General features: G+C 36.3%; 1 protein-coding gene and 1 pseudogene across 1 annotated transcript in view; both read right to left on the bottom strand.

Annotated features, from left to right (window-relative positions):
* Window positions 1–10480: 10480 nt before the first annotated feature.
* LOC131027325 (calcineurin B-like protein 9) overlaps window positions 10481–26471 on the bottom strand; it is a 215870-nt gene continuing 199879 nt past the window's right edge. Inside the window, exon 8 of the mRNA XM_059208807.1 lies at window positions 10481–10700. Within this exon, the coding sequence (XP_059064790.1) occupies window positions 10637–10700 (64 nt within the window). The 3' untranslated portion in view covers window positions 10481–10636. The remainder of the gene's footprint in view (window positions 10701–26471) is intronic.
* LOC131070547 (uncharacterized) lies at window positions 22238–23199 on the bottom strand (annotated as a pseudogene).

Below are 26471 nucleotides of genomic sequence, written 5' to 3'. Positions count from 1 at the left end.
GATGGAAGTTTTGTTAGGTTTAGAGATGATCAGATAGCACAAATTGTTGGGATTGGTTCAATTACTTTTGATGGAAAACATAACACTGACAATGTTTATTATGTGAAGGGTTTGCATCATAATCTCTTGAGTGTTGGATAGGTGTACGAAAATGGATGCAATGTTATCTTACAAGACAATGGATGTGAAATCTAGAAGGAGTCTGTGTAAGGACCCGCTAGTCCTAACCTTAATTAAAATATCACAATTAAAATCATGATTGAAGTCTAAAGTGCATTTATTCAAATGAACATAAATTACCATTAATGTAAGTGCAAAATTTAACATTTGTAGATAAGGGATGAAATTATCGTAAAGTAAGAATATAAAACACTATATCAAATTGATAAATAATACAACTTATAGTTAGCGTGCATATGAAAAAGATAAATCTATCAATCTTAAATTAATGTCATCAAACCATCCTTCCTAAGCATTAAGCATTCATAAAGGAAATAAAAGAAAAACTCATCAAGAAAACACATATGCCACGATTCATGCACGTGATTAAAGTAAACTTAGAAAACTTAAAAAAACATCAACATAACCAAATCAACCTGAGCATTTATGAAATGAAAGGAAAGATAGAAACTGACGTTGGAAAACACACAGGCAATGAGTCATGCACACAATAGACACATGTTACCAGGTTAGTGAGTTAGTGGTTTTCCTTACTTCCTGTTAGTTACATTTCACATGGCGACTCCCTAATCACATTTACATCATTAGACCACATCATTAGACCTCATAGGTCATTTACATGACCTACTTAGCCAATAATCATGAGACCTCATTGGTCTATTACAATGAAACAATAATACTATATACATCAATACATAATATTTTACAATGCCACAATATGAATCTCTGTCTCTAGATGCAACATCTCCATTGCTCTCCATTGCCATCAGACTCACCTCCATCTGCAATCTGGAAGACGGGCATATGACCCAGGTGTTTCATCCACCCAACCAAATGAAGCTTACACTTCTCGATGCTATTATAAGCTCTCGTCCCTCACGACAAAGTTTCGTAGCAAGCCGAAACCAACTGCCTGTGCGTGCATGTAGTATCTAACAACCAAACTGTTGAACTTAGATACATGTGTTATGGTAGGGAGAATTTAATTAAGCTATTGGCCAATTTTAACCCCTCTGGGGTAGGTGAAAATACCCCTTCCTTGGTTTATTCCATAATCAAGCACATCCTTCCATTACTTCCATCATAGACAGGAAAATGAGATAAAATTTACCTTTCCTGGTTAGTTCTATTTATAATACGTTATTATTTTACTACCAATATTTTACTCTTATTCTTATTTAAATTTCATAATGCTCCAAGATCTGAGTTATATGGATAGTTTAAAAAAAACAAACTGATTTAAACCAAGTAGCATTTCATAATTACTGTTAAAATCTTAAAAGAATTAGATAGACACAAAGATCGACTTAGTCTATAAACGTTGAAGAGAGGCGACTCTCCCAGGAGAACCCAATCTACCCAAATCGACCTCTGCAGAACAAATAAATTTTGCTGTGAACGTAAAGGAGTCGACATGGACAATTAAAATAAAGGTTGAGCAACAAATATGCAGAGGGGTAAGAGGGGAAGAAGGGAGCGATTTGTGAGGCCCAACCACCCCCCCTGTGGCGACTATGACCACCCTATTCTCTTAGCTAACCAAAAAAAGAAAAAAAAGAAAAAAAACGATTTCTTCGTTAGAATTTCACAAGAGAAATCGACAGACAAGCTAGTTAGTGAATTTGAAAATTAAGAAAAATCGACTAATAAAAACTTACAAAATTAATTAAACAAGGTAAATTCCACGATTTAAAGGAAACCTACAGGAAAATTAACGTAATCAAAACAACAATTATTAGAAATACAAACAATGCAAAGTCGTGGTGAGGAGTGGAGAACTGGCGGCTTGGTTGGTCCTTTCCGGTCACTGTCTAGGAAGTTCGATCTGCCTCTCGCTATTGGTGCATACCAAAAATTGGGAGGGGGTGATTTAGATAAGATCCCCCAAAGAATCGATTTCACCCCCCTCAAATCGAATCGAGGATACTATAGGTGAGGGGGAGTTATCTTGCAAAAAAAAATTAGCTTTTTTTCTCAATCAATTTTTTTGTTTTTTGACGTGAAGAATGATGACTTAGCTTGGTTGAGAATTTGATCCAAGATTTATGGATCTAAATTGATGAAAGAGTAAGGTGAAGTGAGTAAAAATTGAATTGGAATTGCCAATTACCAAGAGATCAAAATTGGTGAACTTGTGCATTCCTCGAGATGAACTTGTTATCTCTCCTAAACTGATGCAAATTGATAGATTAGACTAGAGTTACAGGGAGTTCAACTTGTCGTTCTAATTTATCTCGTGTTAATCTTTAAAACATGTTTAATTTTTAAATTTTAATAATTTTAAATTTTTTGAAATCATAAATTCACATTTAATCAATATTATAATTTTATTTATTATAAAATTTCTAATTTGATTTTAATGTAATTAATCTTATTTAATTAATTTGTGTGTGTTTGTGCACATGTTACATTTTGTAAGTTACTGCCGACGAGTTAGGAGACCCCTCCTTGGTCATATGTCCACTTTCAACGGTCGACCTTGCATCCACCTCACACTCGATGAAAACATCAGATCATCATATAAAAATTCATTAGCATAATCACATAATTATATTAAAAATATCATCAATAATATCAAATATCATGATAATTAACATCACATTAAAATAATGTCACTAATGGCATAATGTCAAGCACATTTATTAGCATCATAATGTCAAATATAAATAATGTCATCAAGCATCATAATGTCAAATATCATCAATAATATAAGTATCTAACTTAATAACTTAATCTAAAACTTATTCTCCTAAAAATGATTCGTGATAGCTCGATATGGTTATTGCAGTTGGAAGAAAGACAAATGGAAATATGTATCGACTGGAAGGAGCTACTAAGAATTGCTTAATATTACAACTTGATGACAACTGGCTATGGCACTAGAGGATGTGTCATATCAATTTTAACAACCTGGTGTAGATCAATTCAAGGGGTGTTATAAGAGATTTACCCAGATTGACTAAACCAAAGAACAACATTTGTAAGGAATGTCAAATGGGAAAGCAAACTAGAAGAACATTTAGAGGAAAGGAGTACTCATCCACCAGATTACTAGATTTGGTTCACATAGATCTTTGTGGTCTGACCCGAACAAGGAGTCTACAAGGTGAGATGTATTTCATGTTATTGATTGATGATTATTCTAGAATGACTTGGGTTGCATTTCTAAGAGAAATCTAAAGCATTAGAAAAGTTCAAGATATTCAAGGCAAAAGTTGAGAATGAGGTTGACAAGAAAATCAAGTGTTTAAGGTCTAACAAAGGAGGAGAATTCATTTTGGATGAGTTCAATGTCTTCTATGAGAAGCATGACATCAGAAGACAGTTATTTGCCCCTCGGACACCTCAGCAGAATGATGTAGTTCAAAGGATGAACTGAACTATATAAGAGGCAGCTAGAACTATAATGAAAGGAGTAGAGTTACAGAAAGTTTACTAGAGAGAAGCAATTCATACAACAACATACACTATTAATAAAATTTTGTATTGGAGGAAATATGGTAAGACATCCTATGAACTTTTGTATGGTAGAACTCCCGAAATATTTTGAAGTATTTGGAAGCAAGTGCTATATCTGGAGAGGTGAGGATAATCTTGGAAATTTTGACAATAGAGCAGATGAAGGCATATTCTTGGGTTATTCAACAAAGAGCAAAGCATACCGATGTTACAACAAAAGGTTGAATAAGATTATTGAAAGTGCAAGTGTAAAGGTTGATGAAAGTACCACAAAGGATTCAGAAACTGTAGTGAGATATGAATCTGGTGAGTCTGAAGAAGAGAAAAAAGAAGAAGTGAAGAAAATAATGATCAAGATGCTTTGACATTAACATCCAAGAATCCAAGGTACGTCCTGAAGAATCACTCAGAAGAACAAATTATCAGAGACAAGAGCAAAGACGTTATCACAAGAAGCAAAGAAACACAAGAACAAGTCTTGTTGTGTTTACTATATGAAACTGAGCCAAAACAGTAGAAGAAGCTTGTAATGATCAAAACTGGATGAAGGAAATGAATGAGGATCTGGATTAGATTGAGAAAAACTAGACATGAGAATTAGTCAACAGACCAGAAGACAATAATGTGATTGTAACTAAATGGGTATTTTGGAACAAGTTGGATGAAGATGGAAAGGTTGTAAGAAATGAGGCAAGGTTGGTTTGCAAAGGATACACTCAGATTGAAGGCATTGATTTTGATGAAACTTATGCCCTAGTTGCATGGATGGAGGCAATCTGGATGTTCCTGGCGTTTGCAGCATTCAAGGACTTCAAGGTATATTAGATGGATGTAAAATCAACATTCTTGAATGGAGAATTGAAAGAAGAGTTTATATTGAACAACTAGAAGGTTTTAGGTTGAGAGATGATCCAAACATTGTTTACAAATTGAAAAAGGTATTGTATGGACTGAAACAAGCTCCTAGGGCCTGGTATGGAAGACTAGACAAGTATCTGACTGATCAAGGATTTCAGAATGGTTCGGTTGACAACAATTTGTACTTCAAAACTAATTCATGTAAAACCTTAATTGTAATTGCATATGTTGATGATATAATCTTTGGTGGAAATGAAGGCATGTGCAGAAGATTTGCTAATGAAATGCATAATGAGATTGAAATGTCCATGATTGGTGAGTTGAATTTCTTTCTCGGTTTACAAATTAATCAGAGTGACAGAGGAATTTTTATTTCTCAGTCTAAGTATATCAAAGAGCTGTTAAAGAAGTTTGGGTTGGAGAATTCCAAACCAGTGTGTACACCTATGACCACCAGATGCAAGTTAACCAAAGAAGATAAATCACCTAAGGTAGATGCAAGTCAGTATAGATCAACGATTGGAGGATTGTCATATTTGATTGCTACCAGACCAGATATCATGTATGTAGTATGTTTGGCAACCAAATTTCAACAAGAATTGAGAGAATCTCATGTTGTGGTAGTAAAAAGGATTTTCAAATATCTTAAAGGCACAACAGAGTTTGGTTTGTGGTATCTCAGGAGCTTAGATTTTACCTTGACAACTTATATAGATGCAGACTGGGCCGAAAGTGTTGATGACCAGAAAAGTACAAGTGGATGAGCATTCTTCCTTGGCCCCCTATTGGTTGCTTGGTCGATTAAGAAGCAAGACTTTGTATCTCTATCTACAACAGAAGCAAAATACATTGTAGCATCTTCTTGTTGCTCTCAAATTCTATGGATGAAGTAGACTTTGAAGGACATTGGTGTAAAATTTGATGACCCTACCTCAATCATGTGTGATAATACTAGTGCAATAAACATTTCAAAGAATCTAGTACAACATTCTAGAACAAAGCTTATATCCATCGGGTACCACTTCTTGAGGGAAAAAGTTTTGGATAATGAGGTTAGACTTGAGTATGTATCTACAAAAGAGCAGATTACAGATATATTTACTAAGGCATTGTGCAAATATACTTTTGAGTATCTCTGATAGAAGTTAGGTGTATTACCCCTTTCCAGTTTGAACTAATGTGCATTGGTCAAGTGAGCAGCCTGTATATTCTTTTCTGGACTAATGCTTGTGTTCTTACTCTCAAGGGGAGCAGGAGTAAGTTTTTCAGGGGGAGTTTTGTCCACCTTTGTCATTGTTGTCAAAGGGGGAGAGAGAGAGAGTTTGCATGATGATTTGCTTGATGTTGTTGATGGATGTTGCCATCAATGACAAAGGGGGAGATTGTTAGCATTATGTTATGTGTTGTTATTGATATCAAATCCTACGGTCCAGATTAGGTCCGGATGTGGCATGTTAAGCAACAATGTATGTATGAGATATTAGATTCGGATGTGGTATGTATGAGATGGTGATGCGTAATTAGAGGTTTCTCAGAATTCTCAGATGACTTGGCTTTTCAGAAGATGTATTGCTAATAGTATTCAGTGTTATTCTTGGGTTCGGTTTAACCCAAAAGTCAAGATCTTGGTTTGGAAGTCGAGATTGTGCTATGACAATTGTGTAGCGTGTGGATGATATTTTGGGTCCTACTTTAGCGAAGTGTGTAGCATGTTGATATGTTTAATGATGAACATTGTGATGAGGTCTACTTCTCATTCCTTTCCACCACTAGAATGATTAGTAGAGACCTATTTTAGATCTCTGTCTAAGATGACATTAAGGATTATGTTTTTTCAGAGATAATATATGTAGGTGTATGATTTGATTAGTTGATGTATGGCTTTTTGTGTTGAAGACATGTGAGATTGAAAGAATCCAGTTGAAGTGTTAGAGTTGTGTTACAGATTGTTACCGAAAGTAGTTTCGACAATGCAGACTGTGTTTTAGTGGTGGATTCTCTTTATCTTTCTTTCTTCTTTGACAGTGAGCCTTTTTGGGCAGTGATCCCACTTGCAGCGAATACCTTGGCAGTGAGCCATCCTTTGTAAAAATCACCTTGACCGATGTCACCTTAATCGGTGTTTTCATATTGAGAATTAGCATTCTCTGTGGGTTTTCCCTTCTTGGGTTTTCCACGTAAATTTTGGCGTTTCTTGTGCTTGATTTGTTATGTGCATTCTTTATCTGCTTTGATTGATTTTTTTAATTGTTCCAGATCTATTTATTAAGTTTAAATTTTTTTTTTATTCTCAACTGATTCAACCCCCCTCTCAGTTGCCCCGATATCCAATACATTCCCCATCTCCAAACTTTCCTTTTTGACAAGATTCAGTTAATGGATGGAAGGGGAGTTAGTTTATTTTGGTGTGGGCAATGTTGGAGAGAGGCAGCGGGAAGTCAATTAGAGGATGGTTGGGTAGAAGATGAACTTGTAGGTAGGGGAAGTGAGAAGGGGTTGTGAAAAAATGAAGGAATAAAGATTTGCAATCATTTTTTTTTTTCCATATTGTAGAATAAGACATAGATTTTGGTTTTCTTAATAGAGACTGTCTTCACTGGAAGTTAGTGGTGCCATTAGTTGATTGATGGTATTTCTAATAATTTTCCTAGTAAAAATGAGTTATGTGAGTATTTTGTGTTTGGTAAATAGAATATATCATTGTTCCATAAAGAAACTTATAAGGTAAAGAGAGCATTAGATATTGTTCATTCAAATGTATGTGGTAGAATGGGTGTTGACATAAATATTTGTATTATGTTTCCTTCTTTGATGATGTCTTAAGATACACTTGGATTTATTTTATGCATTTTTAATCTACCAAGTTTAAAGAAATTTAAAGCCCTGGTTAAGAAGCAACCAAATTATAAGATAAAAGTGCTGAGATCTAACAATGGAGGTGAATATTGTTCTAGGGAATTTGATGAGTTATGTAAGAACATGTAAGTATTTTTTTTAGCAAAGGACTACTCCTTATACTTCCCAAAAAAATGGGGTGGCCAAAAGAATCAATCAAACCTTGATAGAAAGAGCTAGGAGGATTTTGAGTGGTGCTAAGCTTGATAGATGCTTTTGGGAAAAAAACTATGTTTATTTCTTGTTATTTGATTAATAGATCTCCTTGTTCACCTCTTTTTAATAAAACTTTTTTATGAAGTGTGGATAGGTAGAAAACCTTTGGTTTCACATTTAAGGGTATTTGGTCGTGAGGATTTTATTCATGTGCCTCAAGAGAAATGATCTAAACCAAAAACACAAAAATACATCTTTCTATGATCTTGATTCTTCTCAATTTTCATTCCCAAAATAAGTTTTGTACACCCTAAATCCTTCACATATCAAATGTTCAACATTCATTTTCTTTATTTCAAAATCACAAACAATACTAATATAAGGAATAGCAAATAGAGGTTAGCTTAGCCGAAAGGAAAAAAAAAATATCACTAAAGTCAACCCATTCTTTTTTGGGAGTGCTATTTTTTCATGAGTATTGCTTTGTAACTCTCCAACTTACCATCTCTATAAATTTCTTTTTAAATATCAAACATGTACCTATTGGACTTCCTTTTAGCAAACTCACAAGATCCCAAGCTATCACATGTGACCAAGACCATCATCTTGTTTTACACAACTTCCAATTATATTTTACATTCTACAAATAAAACCAAAAAACAACATATACTAACTTTTTTTTTAAAAGGTAAGTGCTATCATTGGTGGGGATAGCTCCCTATATTGCAGAACATATACTAACCTTACATGAAACTTGGTTGTTTTTAATTGTAAATAATTCATTTTGATTTTTATTTTTCAGAACATATACTAACCTTACATGAAACTTGGTTGTTTTTAATTGTAAATAATTCATTTCAATTTTTATTTTTCATTGTTGTCATCTGTCAATAATGGCTTTTTTGTTTATGTTATAAGCTAAAACTTAACAAGCTGAATGGACAATGATAGATTGCATTCTTGTGCACTTGAGTTGGAGTAGTAATAGGATGGGTGACCTCCCTTGTGAACATCACCTAGATGCAATGAGTGCTAAGTGTACCATTCATTCTAATGAGAGATAAGTTCTCCTAAGCCACTACTCATGAAACATGGGTCAATGAATTTCACTGGAAACTACACACTTGAAATTGATAACAATATCATAATAAACATTGAAGTTTTGATAACAATATCATAATAAACATTTAAGTTTAAAAATTTTAAAAAGAAAAAAATACTATTTTTAAAATTCTTTTGATGCAGTTCATAGCTTTTGATTTAGATTCGGTTCACTGATATCGGAAGTTCACGAGTTCTAATAGTCCCGCTATCTTCATATTTGATTTGAATGGGACGTGTCAGACATCATTTGCCTGCACACACATCAAAAAAGGAAATAAAAAAGGTCCAGAGTTCAAGTCCCACCGGAGACGTTTGCATTTTAAAAGCGGATGGGATGTGTCAATCCAAGTTGATGAAGATGGAGGTAGCGGTGGCAAAGATTCAATAGCTGGGCTTACAGAAGCAAAATTATTGCGAGGTTATCTTTTCTCAAAATTTGCCTTCTCCCACATGTCGCATTTTGCGGATTTTGCCAAATGTTTACAGATTGTCACATTCGCAGGTGCTTATTTTCATGTTTCTATCAAATTACCTTCTAAACATATTGCGTTTTATGGATTTAGGCAACCCTTAGCCTAAAAATTAACCCATCACAAATATTTTGCGTATATTTTGCTTCTACAACGAATCATTTGGTTTTAGTTTTATTTATTTTTAGCAGTGTGATTTGAGGGTAATCTCAAGCAATCGAGCTGAGTAGTTCTCTCCATCAAGCTGTGAAATATTCTAATCCAGAAGAAAAGACAACTAGAATAAATTTCTAGACATACATGTTTAGGTAGGTGTATCCAACTAAAGAGGAAAGCATTTTTTAAGCTTGCGCCACATTCACTAAAATAAATGTGACTTGCGCCACAATTAATCTTAGCATAGCAAATGAATTCTTAGCCATGAATTATAATGCATTACTATCAGCGTAAGCACACCAATCTATCGTTCATTCCTAGTATGTAACACCCATAGTATGCCATAGATTAATCATCTCTTACCACCTTCATAAATTATTTGCATGACGGTGTTCAGCGGGGTCACTGTTAAATGGATATGGTGTTTCACTCTCCGATGCTTCTCCAGCTCTCACCAAGAATTACACTTGGCAAAATTGGTTTAATGACGATTATAGAGATCCACCCCTTCCCGAATGACTGTACCGGGGAATTCTACTGTATTCCATGCAGCTTTTGTTGTGAATCCTGCAGAGATGTCCAGGCTGGATTCTAGGAAGAGGGTGAATAGTATCACAACGATTAATCATCTCTCATGTCACCCTCATAAAAGATCTGCTCTGTTTTGTGTTATTGTGGGATGTGACTGCATTTAGCATCAGTAATCTCCCTTCATTAGGTTGCAGAAGAGGATTATGCACAATTGCAAGTTGCAAGATATTCATCTATATTAGATGAGGTTAGAAACTTAAAAGAAAAGTTTGCTTCTTATTTTCCATGCATGCACGATTGCAACACTCAATTTTAAGAATCAAATAATTTATTTTCATTCCCCAAAACAAATAATCCACCATGTCCTTTACAACTTGTTAAAATTTTAATTTGTTTTTATAAAATGAATATATACGACATCCAAAAAAGGTAAAATGTATTGCATAAAAAAGTATCAATACTCTGTCAATGGAATTTATTTGGTACAAGTTCATTGTACACAATGTACATATTTGAAGATGATGTGATTTTCATAACATGAGTGCTCTGCTTCTACAACTCTGAAACAAAATTCATGTACATTGCATATAAATACAGTCAGTCATATCGTAAACTCACTATCCTTGTTGCAGGTCGCCAGCTGTTCTCACCCAAAGCCACCCAAGTGTAGCTCTCAGCTAAAACTACACTCTCTTCATTTCTATCATCATTATCTTTCAAACATTCAAGGCTTCAAGCATCTCCATTCTTCGAGTGGCAAAAAAACTAGATAAATAAGTCAATGGACAACCATCTTGAAAAGAATTTTCTCAGTAGTCAATGGAGACTCAGTTTGCTAAGTCATCCACTTCAGTGTTGAGGACAAAACTTGGAAATGCTGTAGGGATATTTCTGCCAATATTTAAGTTCAGCTGATAAATCAGAACTTAAGTTGTGAAGACAATTGACTTGTACATAAAGTACCAGGGATCTTATAGAAAAAATATGTTCCTACAATACAAACCTCATATCTAGACTGATATATATTAATACCCAAGATATACACAAACAAGGAAACGCAATCTACTTGCTGTAGGAAAACCAAACAAAGACAAAAAGAAAGGTTTCAGCTTACTTCTAACTATTTTTAACGGTTTCAGCTTACTTCTAACTATTTTTAACTTCCAAGGAATTTTTAGTTTATATTGGTGTTACGTTTGTTTCATAAAGCCTTTTTACAGAATGTCCCTGCGATTGTTGAGAACAGTAAATTAACCGCTTATTCACAGCTTCTTGATATAGCCATCATGTACCATCAAGATATACAGCTGCCCTATTATTATATGCAACACTAAATAGATTATTACTTTGATAAAACCATTTTCACATCTTTGTGCATGGAATCAAAGTTAATGTAGTGTCCCCCTTTTTTGAGTGATCATCCAGCGGAGTCTGCCGGCATATTTTTATTCCCATAGGCTAACGTGGGAGATTATAAGAGAATAAATTAAATAAATTATTTTGAAGTTGTCTCAATAAAGTATTAAAAAAAAAAGATGTCTCAATAAAATAAATTTTAAGGATAACTTTATTTTAATTAATTCAATTAAGTGAAAAATAAAATAAATATTATAAAGTCATTTTATTAAATAAAGTGTTTCTTGTAAAAGCTTCAAAGGAGGTTACACCATTTTCTTTTAGAGAGATCTTTTGGGCCTTTAAAAGGAGGTGAAGGCAGGTCATTTGATCATCCTTGATTTGTTATAATTTTGAGAGTTTTTTAGAGTTTGTATTTGTTTGTAGGTTCAGTAAGTTCTAGGATGAAAATCCTTAGGTTCTTGATGTATTGGATGAAAACCTCTTTTAGTCAACTTGGGTGGATTCACTTCAAAATTCATTGTTAATTTTGTGGAGATTTTTGGATCTTCAAGGAATAAGGTTAACGTTTGGAAGGGCTGAAGTCTTCTACGAAGACAAATTTCAGATTATGCTTCATTTCTCAGTGTTGGAGAGTTTGTAATGGACAATTTTAGGAAGAGAAATAACTGAATGTGGGCAATTCCATCAAAAAGTTGGGTGATTGATGTGTGGGTATTGAGATGTTTAAGATTTAGACTCCATGACATTGGGCGATTAAAGGATGCAAGTGTGTTGATTATTATTTGAAGCATTTCTTTGGCGTTGGTTATATCTGACTGGTGCATTGGGAGTGAACTTAGTTGCTTAAGTTTATAATTTCCTTTGGCTTCGATTTGTGTGTGTTGAGTGTGAAAGGAAAGTCGAATCTCTTGTGTGGAGAGTCGTGTGGCAATAAGGATCAGAGTTTGGGAGTTTTGAAGGAAGAATATATTGCCTTGGACAAATAAACTTGACCTTCCTTGGCTTGGAGCAAGCCATGTTTCATTGCTTGTGAGGTGCCTGAGCATTTTGCGGTAGTCACCCAAATTTTGGTCTATCATTCCTATCCAGAGAGGATCCGTGGGTTCTTTGTTGGCTGTTCAAAGCTCCCTTAATAGGGTGTTTGCAGTACCTGGCAACCTGTGGGAATATTTACTGCATATATGATTTACGAGGAGGCATGGGAAACTGCAGAAGCTATAGCAGATTGATAGATAGCAGATTTCTACTTTCAGACAATTCGTGGCAGTCTTAGAAGCCATTAATTGTTGAAGTTTGCCAAGTATAAGGCTTTTATTATCAAGTAATATTGTAACCTACAATTACAGGTTAGAAATAAATGCATTATCTTCATAATTTCTGAATCATTTCTTCATTCAAGATATTTCTACAGTTTTGAATATTGCTGGAAAATGCTTTGTTAAGTAATTCATTGGAAGTATTAGGATTTCATCTACTTATATCCATTAAATGAAACCTTGCAAAATTAAACATATGAAACTTGTAAACAAACCTTGCAAATAAGTAAATTGTTTGGCCAAATGTTGATGAGAGAAACTGCCAAAATGTGGTGAAAAATAATAGGGATCTTACATTGTTATAAGAGCCAAACTTTTGCTAGCTTGGAGGGTTATGTACTCTAGTGACAGGGCCAAACGATATTTAGATAAAGAACAAAAAAGGAGACAATTTCAGTTAGCTGATCCATATCTGGAAGAGGACACACTTTCTGCAACATTAGCAGCAAGGTAGCCACATACAACTGCAACAAAAATTGAATCAATGGATTTAGGTAACTAGAGTCCTCCGAATTGGATTGAGAGGAGATTTGATGTCATGCCCCTTGGAGCGAAGATCCATCTGTCTCCCCGTGAAAATCTGAGGATAAATGACGTCGCAGGCAATTGGAGTAATTAAGGGACAAAACCGTAGTAAAGACAAGTAACCCCCACGGGAATATGTTGCGATTCATTAAGACAATTAACAATTTGTTAAAGGTAACCCGGAATTAAGAAAGCAAAGTTTGAAGAGACATCACCTTTCAAGCATTATATTCCTTCGGCGATTGAGAAGGGTATAAGAAGGATAGACGGGTTGGTGAAGGAGGGGGCATCGAAAAGAACTCAGATAAATATAACTTCTGTTTATAATATCAACTATCATCAGGCATCCGTAATGGATGGGAAGTTCCGTCTTCAGAAATCAAGGTTAAGGACAGCGATCAGAAATCAGACTCTGCACCGTGAGATCAGCATAGATAATAATAGACCAGATTCTCCTCAGTTTGATTGAGTCCTATTATAGAAGCGGTATCTAACAATGTGAATCATTGTGCATTGTGTGTATATATATATTTACCTTGTGTTAGCCCTCCCTACTTTCATTTAAAAATTTCAAATTCGAAGGTTGCCTTTTGGTGTTATTTTCCTTTTGGTCATGTATTTCTTCTCTTTGAACCCGAGTAATTGAACCTTTTCTAAGTTCAAAGTTCAAAGTTCAAAGCGCACTTTAAAAGAATTTTCGTTGCGGCTTTGTTTTATGGTAAAAGTGAGCACTTTGTTGAAATTGGTATTGAACTTGAACCTTTGAACCTCTTTAGTTCAAGGTTCAAGGTTCAAAGCCGATCATGCGTCGGTTCTGTCTTTGCTCATTCGTTGTTGTTTGTTTTGTCGCGTAGTCGGTTTTATGAGTTGCTCTGTGCTATTTCTCAAAATTGAACTTGAACCTTTGAACCTTTTGGTTCTTGGTTCAAGGTTCAAAGTTCAAATTCTTAAAGTCTGAAGTTCCATGTAGAATTGACACATGCATCATGAAGTGAATGTGGCGGCGAAAAAAGAGAATATTCCGAGGAATTCAAAATGTTAGTTTCTAAATTATGACAAGCAATCATGATAATTCGTGAGTCGTGTGATGGAATGACCCGAAATTAAATGCATGCTAGTTATACATCAAATCAGGCGTTAGCTCACATGAACTTACTTAATTAGTACAGCTAGCTAAGTTTTGAGTGTAGATTTTGTCCATTTTTGTTGCAAAAGCTAGCAATTGTTTCTAGAATCTTCTCAGTAGACTTGCAAGCGAGGAAAATTGGAGGTATTGTATCTGCATTCTGAAGGTTTCCAAGAATTTGTTGTTGAGATCAAGTTAGTTTCAATCGTTCTCTCTTTTGCTGTATTTATTTGTTCTGGAAGCTAGCCGTTGTTCATTCCCCTTTGCTGTGTATGAGAATTCATTTCATTCCTGAAATTGTTTGTTTAAAATGAGAGGGGCCATCATGAGGCAAACTTTGCCAAAATTGGGCCGCACATCTTGCTTAGTTAGTTCACTTCCAGAAATGGGGGATACTTCATTAGCGCAGGGGGACCTCTCCAATTTTCTTGAGAGAGCTAAAAACCCAACTCAAAATTCTATTATGGAGAAAATTGTGAAGAGTGGTTTGGTTGAGGCCGCTGCATTTCCCATCGTTGCGCCATGCCCAAAGTCAGTATTGGAATGTATGAACTGGCATGATGCGGAGCGCAGGTGTATCAGGAACATTAATAGTGAAGTGCTGTTAAAAATAGACAAGGAAACCGTAATGGCAGCTATGGGCATACCTCATAAGGAGCCATATGAAGACTGGACTATTGGCACTTCATACTCCTCCTTTTTTGAGAAGAAGAGTTCTTATAAAAGCGTGATTGCCAGGAATTGGTTATTGAAGATTCAAAAAGGGGGTTCAAGGTTACCAAGGCCACTTACTAGAGAGCACTTCATAACAGAGGTGCAGGACATTGTCGTTCCGTTGAATAGGTTAAAAGGAAATGCCCATGCCTTTTACTGGGAAGACTGGATGTATTTCTACATCCAAGTCATGCTGAACGGAAGCGCCTACCTGGATTGGGGGCAGGTTATTGCAGAAAGATTGCATGAGAGTCTAAACAGGTTTGCGGGAATGAGTGGTTTCTATATGTCTTCATATTTGTTTTATATGCTTTCTTGTACCCGGGATCGGAATGGCTTGCATCATGAACCCTGGATTGATGGAATAAGGGTATACGAATATCACCCTCACTTGTAGGAATAGAGATATGTAGAAAATTTCATGAGATGGAATGACATTTTCGTAGGAAGATTGGTTTATGAATTGCAGGGAAACACAAATAAGAGGTTGTCGACGGAAGCCATGGAATTTATTGGTATTTATGGTAGTTTCTTTATTCAATTCCCTCAGTTCACATATATTAGAGTTGGCAGCTTTCAGGGTGAACCTTTCAGGTTACCCAGGTATGTCTTGGATAGCTATGTTTTAATAGAAGTTAGTCGATAGCTAGCTTATATTGACAAGAAAAGTGGAGGGAATTTCGTGGTGGTCTTTCCAGTAGAACTTGGACACTATAGTTGTGCATCGATTTCAGATGCCTTGAACCTTGAACTTGAACGCTATAGCTGTGCATCGATTTCAGATGCCTTGGGCCTTGAACTTGAACTCAAAAAGTTCAATTTGCAGTCGTATGTTGCCAGATATAAATTGACAGTCGAGGATTTGCTATAGAGAATTTAGATGTTGATAATGGTTTTCGACATGAATCTCAGTTGGAGGATTATTGGGAGAACTGTTCTGATGAGTTTGAAGTTAGAAGAAGGCTGTGGTCAAGATTCACAGTTCAACAAATTGTAACAATGGGCTTATCCATGAATGTTTCTGATGTGCAAGAAGATGAAGATGAAGAAGTTGTTGATCCTGAGTTTCGATGAAAGGATACAGGGACAACCTATTCTAGAAATTGATTGGAATAGGAAAGGGGACGATAATATTCAGGCCAAAACCTTTAATGTGATCAAAAGAACAGAAAGATGGTTGAAAGATCGTCGTTTTAGACAAAGGCCTATACCTACACCTAAAGATAAGAGAGTTGGTCGAACTCGTGCGACTTCCCAAACATCTCTTCCTTCTTCTAACGTTGTTGTTGATATTGCAGGTGATGAGAAACAAAGGACGGAGAAGGCTAAAATTGCAAGTTTAGGACAGTCTTTTGTGGGTTTTGCCTCTGCTCGTGTTACTAAGTCACGTATTAGGAAAAGCAATTAGAAAACCCTTGCAAGTTCACTTGTAGTAGACTTGGATTCTGAGGAAGAAACTCAAGGAGCAATGGATACTCAGATGCAGGACCAGCCCATCACAGATGCTGCAGATAAAGGAAAGGAAATCCAGCAACCTGAGGATTCTGGGAATACCATGGCCGTTATCACCATTAACAAACAAACACCATTACGAAGGGAAACATCCATCGCTCCTAAGTGGCTGAGTGCTTCACTTACTAAGAAGAAGAATGCAATTCCTATTTCAATCCCAATGGAGGATATGGTTAGCAAGTGTCTGGGAAGAACATCAAAGTCCAAGAGACTTAAAACAAAAACCATGATTGATGTGGATGAGCAACCGGGACATTGGATTGCAGAAGTAGCTAGACCCCCTACAGATAAGGAGGTTGAGAATATCATTGAGAAAGATTTCATCATTGAAAAGATTGATCTAGGGGAAACTTCTCAGGTTGCTGATGCTAAACATTTGGAGACTTCAACCAAAAGGATCCTCACTAGGACTTGGAAGGATGAAAAAGACAAAAATGAGATGAAGCATATTATAATGCAAATGGCTCAATATATCAATGCTATTCAGAATCCAAATCCCTAGCCACTTTCCCAAGTTTCTATGTCGTTTGATCCAAAATCGCCCATGCACCAGAGGTTACTTGATCAGGTTCAAAGGAGTCGGATGATTACAGACGTCTTTAGTGAATGGCTTGAATCAATTGCACAACAGGGAATTAGCTATATTTTTGATTTGGTCAAGGTGTTCGAGAACGCAGAGTCTATGGGTAAAGAGTTAGAAACAAAAATAGTTGCTTGAGAGAAAGAGAAGAGTAAATGGCTGGCTATAAGTAGATGAGAGATACTTAGAGATATGGAGTGATGAACTTCCTAGTTGAAAAGCTACTGCACGACCTTGATGATAATGTACTCTTCGTTTGCAAAGAGAATATTGAGTGGAGAAACTCAATTATTGAGCAAGGACATGAGGAATCCATCAAGCTTCTAAAAGAATTGACTAACACTATGCAAAAAGACATGAAATGCATAGATCTTTAGCTTCTAAAAGAGGATAAGAAGACGCTCGAGGACTCATCAGATATGATCCAATTTTTCAAAGATCTAGTACAGCAAATTCAAGAAGCAAAGTCCCTGACAATTGAAGATTTCTCAAACATTGCAAGAATTGAATCTATGTTGGTTGTCTGCTTCGATCATCTTTAAATGCATGAGGGTAAGGTCTTACAGGTAAGCAAAAAGAAAGAGGTATGGAAATAGCGAATCCTACATATTGGCCTCCCACATTACCAGCTCATTCTGAACTTTTTTTCAGCTCACTTGGAATGGCAGAACATTTGAAGCACCCCCACATCGCAAGACAAACAGGTTGAAGCCACGTCATGTGCAGAAGTTTGGTCGTGCCTCTATTGCTCGCGGCTTACGCCGCTTTACTAGTTTAGTTATTGCTTTTTCAGTTTTAAAAACTAAACTTCTTTAACTCTCAGGTAGAGTAAATCATGTGACTCTGGTTTTATTTGTAATAGACTATCATAGCCTGGCGGCTATTTATATGGTTCTAGAAGTCTTTTTAAAGGTGGGAAACACTTTGATTTTGAGGAATAGACTTAATTTTCTTTGGATTTCAGTGTAGACATTTCTGGTACATGAATGGAATGATATTTTGATACGATCTTCAAATTTGTGTGTTTGAAAGATATAGCAATCTTTGTTGGGATGTATGCTTATGTGCAGAATACTTTATTTCATTACCAGTGCTTTCTTAGTCTCTGAATTCATTGATTTTCTTTTTGTTAAAAAAGGTGCTACATTGTTGTTTAAATGACTTTGATCCCCCTTGTGCTGTGAGACATGAGCGAGAATCGATCAACATTTATGCTACATTGAGCATTTTGGGTGAAATAAGTTTTTATATTGAATGGATATGTGCAGGAGTAAAGTCTGTGAGCTTTACATTTATTGATAATCATCTTGTAGCATTCTTTTGTGTTGACAAATGAATGTGAAAGCCTTTATCTCTTTCTGGTGAAAAGTGTGTTTGTTTCTGAGTTATCTGCATAAAAATTTATTGAACACCTTACGAGGAGCTGCACTCTTATGCAGAGGGTAAACCTAAACTCGGTTCACCCAACTGTTGGTTTATTTGCTTTTTCATGAAGGGTATGCACGAGTCATCATTTTAAAAATATATAAAAATCAAAGAAAAGGCAAATCTGTTAACCAACACCTTGCATTGATTGTCAATATCTATTTTGTGTACGTGTATATATGTATGCTAAAAACTACATGTCTTATTTAATACATATGCATGTAAACCTCCATTACGTATAGAAGGAAGGAGGTGTATGGAAGAGGCGATTGCCATCTAGATAGGGACCCCGAGTGGATGTCCATGTTGCCTGTCATTGGGGCCAACAGGGCCAAAGTTCCACTCTTGGGCTTAGATAGGACAATCAAGAAACCCCCATACAATCCCCTTTTTGACTTGCAATGATGGCTATTAACCTTAGGTGATGAAGTATGGATAGGGAAAGTAGGTACAAGCACCCCGCTAGGTAGGGACCTAGAGTGGATGTCCATGTTGCCTACCACCGGGGCCAGGAGAGCCAAAGTTTCCCTCATGGGCTTAGTGTGGGATAGGTCCGCGCGGACCTATCATACTTCTTCTTCCACACCCATATGTGTTTGAAATGTTACTATTGATATTATATGAGTATCTATCATACTTCTTCTCCCACACCCTAATGTGTTTGAAATGTTACTATTGATATTATATGAGTATCATGTGTTATGAGCTAACCCTAATAATGAATATATATGTGTGTGTGTGTGTGTTTCTTATGTTATTGTTGCAGGATTCTATTTTAGGATCATCCTATTCACAAAGATATTTTACTTGGCAAAATGTAATCCTAACCCTAATTTGTTGTATTTGTGATTCATAGGCAAATTCTAGGACAAATAAAAAAGGGGGCATTACATTTGATTAGCATAGAGTGCAGAATATATTGAATGATCTTGCATGTGGACAACAACAAATGATGCATCAATTTATGCAGTCACAACAATAGTTGATTACATGCATTGGGCAAATGTCACAAAATATGAATACCCTCAGAATGAATAAGAATAATACTAGTGATGGTAGCAATGTAGTTAATCACATTCCAAGGAGAGCTAGTACAGATGGTTGAAATTGACCTTTTCCAACCTACATTCATACCAAGGGAAAAGGAGGTAGCATCTCAACTAAGGAGCAGCCATTGGTTGATCAAGTGATAGCAGTATATGATAAGTACCATATGCTTCTTGGTGAGATTAGAAATGAGATATCTGTTAACCTATTTTGACCTTTGTCACATCATGTTTTTGGTGTTGTTTTAAAGGGGGCTTAGTCTACTTTTAGAGTGTGTTGTGCCTTTTTAGAGTGCCATAAGCATTTAATAAGGTTTCCAAACCTTAACCAAATCAAGAGCATTTTAAGCTTTAATGCATGGAAGGCTACGTGCATGAAGTTTTGCATCCACGTTACAAAGCTTTGCATAAATGATTATCCATGTTGCAAGAGTTGAAAAGAGAGATTTTTGCATGAAAAAGAGTTTAGGGTTAATGAAGGTTACCTATTAGGGCTTTGTTACATTTTGAGAGTTGTTCACAGCACATTGCAAGCTTCTTTAATGGCGGCGAGGAGTATTTCATTCCCCCGATTAAGTTTTAGAAGGCATATTGTCTTGGTTTTGACAGGCCATTTCCAGATTCAATGATATTGTTAAGGCTCAAATTTGCACCCTACTAAACTATAAGTTTAGTAATTTGGCCTAACATGGGATTCACTTCTGCATGTGGGCAATGTGCAACTTGAAATGAAACCTCCGGTTCCTAGGCCGGTTCCTATTGGATAAATCGCCTATTTGCTCTTCTAACAACTGAAAACTTGGTAGGAAAAGGGAAGAAAAAAGGAAAAAAATAAAAATAAACTAAGTAACTAGGTGATTCACCAAACTTTGAGGGAAACTAAAATGATAATGACAGGTCTCTAATTGCAAAAAATTTCTATTTTAGTGGGTAACACTTCTGTTCTATATAGGCCTGCATAAATGTTTCACAGAAAGGTCCTAGACTGAGCAATCAAGGAAAATATATATTCACATGAAAGCTCCATGTTCTTGTGGACACAAACTGCAACCTGCAAACAAAATACACTTCTGCAACTAGGCTCTTGATGAGACAAAATAACAAGGAATAATACAATTCACTGGTTACCTCTATCAATCATGCTATGAACACAAAGATACAGAAAGAAAAGAAGGCTTGAAAAAGAAACTTAAGAAAACCTTGCTCCAAAAGATGCTGTCATCATATATTCAGTCTCCAAAATTGAGTTACAGAAAGTATACAAGAAAATATGCTAAGGACAAAATGTTGTCACAAGAGCCTTCTCTGCATAATCAGAACTAACTCCAAAATGAAGTGTCTTTAGGCACTAAGTACAAAAAACCCCAACTGATTTGGGTCGGATGCAAGAAAAATGCCTCAAAAAGAGGAGTCTAGAAGACACCAAAAAGGGCTATAAACCTGGAAAAGTCTTCCTTAATAAATAATCAACCCAAAAGAGCACTAGAAACAGCCTCAAAACACTTAACCAAGTAATAAAAGCCCCCCAAAATGGTGGAAAAGTCCAACTTCGACCCTTTACCTAAAAATGCTCCAACCTCCCTAGATTTGCTCCATTTGGTTTCAAACAACCTCATGTTCCTATAAAGACGCTCTTGTCTCCAAAAATATCTCAACTCCTTTTGAATGCTTCCCAAGTGGTTATGAGTGATCCTATATGCTCTCCTTATGTCTCCAAACTGAAAAGACTTCTTCAATGAAAGCCTTATCTCTCCTGAATTAACTCCTCCTTCAAAGCTAAGTCAAAAGACTTAGTCTCCTTCTTGCATATGAGTATACCTTTTACATTTCGAATAATAATATTTAATTACAATTTATAATTGCATTGTAATTAAATACTTTTTTTTTACAAAGAAACACCAGCTTTTGAAATAAGAATGAAAACAAAAATATAATAAAAATAAAACATATTTGATATTTTAATAAACATCCATTTATCGAATATGTTTGATTTTTATTATATTGCATATTTAATAAGCCCAGCGGACTTGAGGGAGAATATAAAATATGACAAAGGATTTTTATAACCCTAAAGTTTTGCATTCCCATCGCATTTTTCCATTTTGCAAAGTGCGAATAGCGAAGAAAGTTCTGGAGGGTTTGGTGCCGCCATCGACAAACAGTGCTGGGCTTTCTGAGTCTGCAAATCTTTTCCTCTACAGGTATGCTCGCACCACATTTACCAGGAAACTTACTGTGTTCGTTTTTTTTTTTTTTACATTTTTACTATATATATTGTTTCCTCCTCCTTCACGCTGTGGCTTAAGAACAAATGCTTCTGGCATTGTGATTGCATCCTGTATAATTTTTGCATTGGAATGCAAGCTCCATAATCCAGCAAAGCATTTCCGAAGTTTGAGTGCATCATCTTTATTATTGATAAATCTCTCAGTATAAGTGTTTGTGTGTTTTCTTCAACCATTTGATAAGGACACTCCTCTTTTTGTGTTGTCCACCTGTGTCCAATCATCAGTCCTTTTCAAAGGATTTCTTCTAGTCCTTAGACCATCATATAGTCTATGCTTGGCAGTGTCAACAAATGAGGGAGACTCACCCAAAAGAGAGGAACTATTGTCATCCTTGATAACCAATGTATGATTAGAAGAAAGTTTATGTACACATGTATTGAACCTTTCAAGAACATTGGGTTTAGCCAGCTCCTGCTGAACCTTTTTTTTCGAGCCAGCAAGATGATATGAAATTGATGGGCATTTGATGGCAGAAGACATCTCCAACATCAGTAAACACACAGGACCATTCCGCCTGCCATTGCATACATTGGAAGATTGCTGCAAAACTTCAACGAGGGCATCAAATCCCCTTAACATTCTTCAATGGCCAGAGAATTAGACATACAAGTCTGATCTGAAGCTTAATTTCTAAAAATAGTCAAGTTTAGTGGGATACTCTTTAAAAACCAAAAAATCCTAATTCACTGGCCCTTTCCTATCGAATGTCTCAAAATACTGGTAGATAATGTTTACAGCAAGAAGAATTCCTGTCCCAGAACCAATAGCACCCATAAAATCGGCCATGACAGTAAGAGCACCGATGCAAATGCCACCAAAAGCTGCAGCTGTTGGTATGTAACGATTCAGCTCCTTCTGGAGATTAGACTCTCTGTGGCCTGGCATAACCATTTGTTGTTCCTTAAGCTGTTTTGCCACATCTCTGGCAGAGGAACCTGATACTTCAATCCATGTCTTTGAAAAGAGTGCGCATGCTGTCAGCATAAAAGTCAAATAGAAAAGAGCATGGAAAGGATTTGCTGCCATCTCTGCCAATCTGGCAGGTGGAGTGATGTAATAGACAAGGCCGCCAACGGGAACAGACTGGCCACTTGAAGAATACTCGGATTCTTTCCACTTTCCAAGCAAATTAATAAGAAAGTTTCCACTGTACCTTCTGTAGAGCAACTGAGAAATGAAATACAAATTTGAAACCAGGGCTGACTGCAGAATGATTGGCATGTTAGATGTGTAAAATAACTTAATAGGATATGATCCTTGCTGGCCACGTGCATTCTTTGATCTCACAGGCAAAACAACCCGAAAGCCTTGGAAGTATATCACAATGAGAAAAACCAAAACTGTTGCAAGTAGATTGGTCACATTTGGAAGGTTCTGCCGGTAAAAAGCCTCTCTGAGTGCTCGGACCTTGTCTGTTCGGGTTATCAACAAATGGAACAATGCGATGACAGCTCCCTCAAACTCAGCACCTCATCCACTATTAATTGTTGTGGGACTAAATGCCTTCCATATGATATTCTCACATATGTTTGCAATGAATAAGGAAATGCCAGAGCCCAAGCCATATCCTTTCTGGAGCAACTCGTCCAAACATATCACAATTATACCAGCAAAAAAAAAGTTGGACAATAATAAGGATGGCATTGCCAGCTCCAAGGTCACTGACGTCACCATACATTCCTGAAAGCACGTATGCAACTGCTTCACCAATTGTGATAAGTACACCAAGTAACTTCTGCGCACCATTCAATAGTGCACGATCTTTTCGAACACTATTGTCCACCTCAATTATCTTAGATCCTGCCAAAAGCTGCATCACTAGGCCTGAAGTGACAATAGGGGTAATACCAAGCTCCATAACAGTTCCACGATTAGAGGCTAGAATTACACGCATCCAATAGAATGGATCTGCACCTGTAGCTGAATGTATACCATACAGAGGCAACTGACTGCATACCGCTTTGTGTTGAAAGATTGTAATTTGTGTCCTCAGCTTTGACCCGAATATTTGTTGGCCCCGCTCGTCGCCCCGCTCTCATAGTAACCATTTAGAGTGAGGATAAGTTTGAATAACGTAGCTTCTCCAACAAGAACATAAATGACTCCAAATCGGATGTACCAGCGAAACTCCCTTATATAAACTTTAGCTTCACTGCAGAGTAGAGCCAGCATAATACACCAAGTGACACCTTCGACTAGCAAACTTACAACCTTTTGATGAGATTGTGTTTTATCCTTATTAAATTTCTGACTTTGGCACATGCTGTGATTGATCTTATGTAGAAATGAAGTTCGAGCACGGGCTCGTGACACTCATTTCATTACCAGTTGATTCTGATTTCATTGAAGTTCACTGTTCGAACATGCATTTAAAACTCAAATACTCTGTTTCTTTACCAACTTGCTGCATTGAATTGTTTATCTTCACGATGTGGTATTGACCCTTTTATAAATACTGTAAGGTTTCACATTGAAATAATATGTCCCTTAAAACAGTTTATTCATTAATATCTTCTTTTATGCATATCATGGATAGTAAAGTAAAAGGTTTCATATTTAAAACAAACATGTCCCTTTGATACTTCAGTTGGTTTCTTCATCATTCCACTTGATATTCTGAGATTAGTTACTCTAAAGGGTATGTCGGGCTCATACCCGAAGGGAGCCTCGGTCAGGGGCACATGCCAATTAGAGTAACTAATTATCTGCACATGAAACAAACACATTAGCATAAACATTTCTTTTTCCTGAAGCAGTGATTTGTCTTTATCTTTCCCGCCCTTTCAAAACAGAAATATGATAGGCTATAATAAATGATATGTTGTAGGATAATCTTTCATTGCTTAGATCGGTTGGATCTAACACCTCTTCTTTTTTTTTTTGTGTGCAGGAAAGTAGGAGTTTTTCAAAGTCTGAAGATCGAGAAAACATTCATAAGGGCAACGGGGCAGCCAATAACCAGTCAAAGCAACCCAAGGCAATGACTGGTTATCCTCACACTCATTTTTTAATTCTATCCTTTTTGTTTTGGATATGTAGGAAAGATAAGAATGCTAAGCTCACGGCTTGTGTGAGGTTTTAAGAAACTCAGTGTATATAAATATGCTTCAGATGCATGAACTCAATTTGTAATCTATCATTGTTCAATACAAATGAAAAATATCCTCCTTTTCCCTTTTTTTTTTTAAAAACACTGCGATGTATCTTTATGTAAATGCAATCATTCGATAAATATGCATCCTTTGGCTAAAATTACATGGGTAATGAAATTTTAGATAACAGATATATAGGTGGTTTGCCTTCCATGCAGAAGTATATGCATACAAGTGAGGGTTCAAAAGCAGCGACAAGGATATGGCATGTAGAAGACCTTCTAAGAGGTGTTAAGGCACTCATCTTAGTACTGCAAGTAAGTAAATTACAACGAGGATGAAAAGAAGGTGTTTAGATCTGTCATAGAAGTAAGAAAGAATGTTCTCAAATAGTGTTTATCATAACAAACCCTTGTTCAGGTTTTTAGAAGTTAACACATTATTTAGATCCATAAAGATTGTCCAAATGCCTTACATTTTAAGTGGGCTGAGATGAATAGACAGCAAGGTATGTAGTAAGGACATGGGAATTTTTGAGATCTTATGGAAATACTTAAAGTTGACATGGTTATGTTAAAAGATCACATTTTTCAATGGAAGGAGTGGTTGTATCTCAAGAGATTATTTATTGTTCACTTTATGTAATATCCCCAGAATTTTTTTTTGATTTTTAAACAAGATTACAATCACACCAACACCTATTAGGGATTAGAATAAGATAACTAAACCAGCTAAAAGGAACCCTACACCTTTTGATCACCGAGAGCCCAAGCTGGGGAGGGTGAAAGCATACAGTAGCAGAGGATCGTTAGATGAAAACTGCTGAAAATATTGATTACAATAATGGGCGGCAAGCCAACCCCTTCCACTTTCTAGCAGGAATAGAAAACTAGAAAGCTTGGTGGTAAACCAGGCAAGGAGAACAAGAACAAAACCAAGCACAAATCACTCTACCGCAATATTTCATCGGGAGGACTGAACACTTACAACGAAGCTCAACTCAACCGCTTATGCAGCGGGAAGACCATTACAAACAAAAATCACTCAACCACTTATACAATTGGAGGACCATTACAAACAAAATATCACTCTACCGCTTATGCAGCGGGAGGACATAATTACAAATATCAAATGTAGGCGGCAAGCCAGCCTCTTCCACTTTTCAGCGGGGTATGCTTTACAGTCCATAAGTGGTTGATACTACTACTAGTCAACCTTACAATATAGAGAGAAATGATTAGAATAGAAGAACAATGTGATCACAAATGATAGCTACCTCTAAAACCAACTCAAACATCAAGCAACTATTGCTGTTCTTAATTCTGAAAGTGCATAACACACAGACCAACCGCTACCGAAAACACCAAAATGCTCATAACTAACACAAATCTACTTGAAATCACACCAAATCAAAAGCAAATGACTAGTATGGCATAAGTGACCATTTCCGAACCTCATACCTGCAACTCCGAAGTTCGCGATCAGCTGCACACATCCCAAGGCAGCTATGGAAGGGGCGCCCCAACTGAAAAATTCAATCAGCAATATAAAATTCAAATCGGCATACTATCATCTCCCCTTTGGAGGACATCATCGCCTATGGTATAAAAACAATCAGAGCCAATACCCATGTTGATATGCTAAGCAGACAAGGAGGTACGATCAAAATATTGCTTCAG

The sequence above is a fragment of the Cryptomeria japonica genome, chromosome 1 (assembly GCF_030272615.1).
Source record: "Cryptomeria japonica chromosome 1, Sugi_1.0, whole genome shotgun sequence".
NCBI classification, from domain to species: domain Eukaryota; kingdom Viridiplantae; phylum Streptophyta; class Pinopsida; order Cupressales; family Cupressaceae; genus Cryptomeria; species Cryptomeria japonica.
The sequence above is the reverse complement of the archived record's forward strand: the minus strand, read 5'-3'. Positions and strand labels throughout refer to the sequence as shown.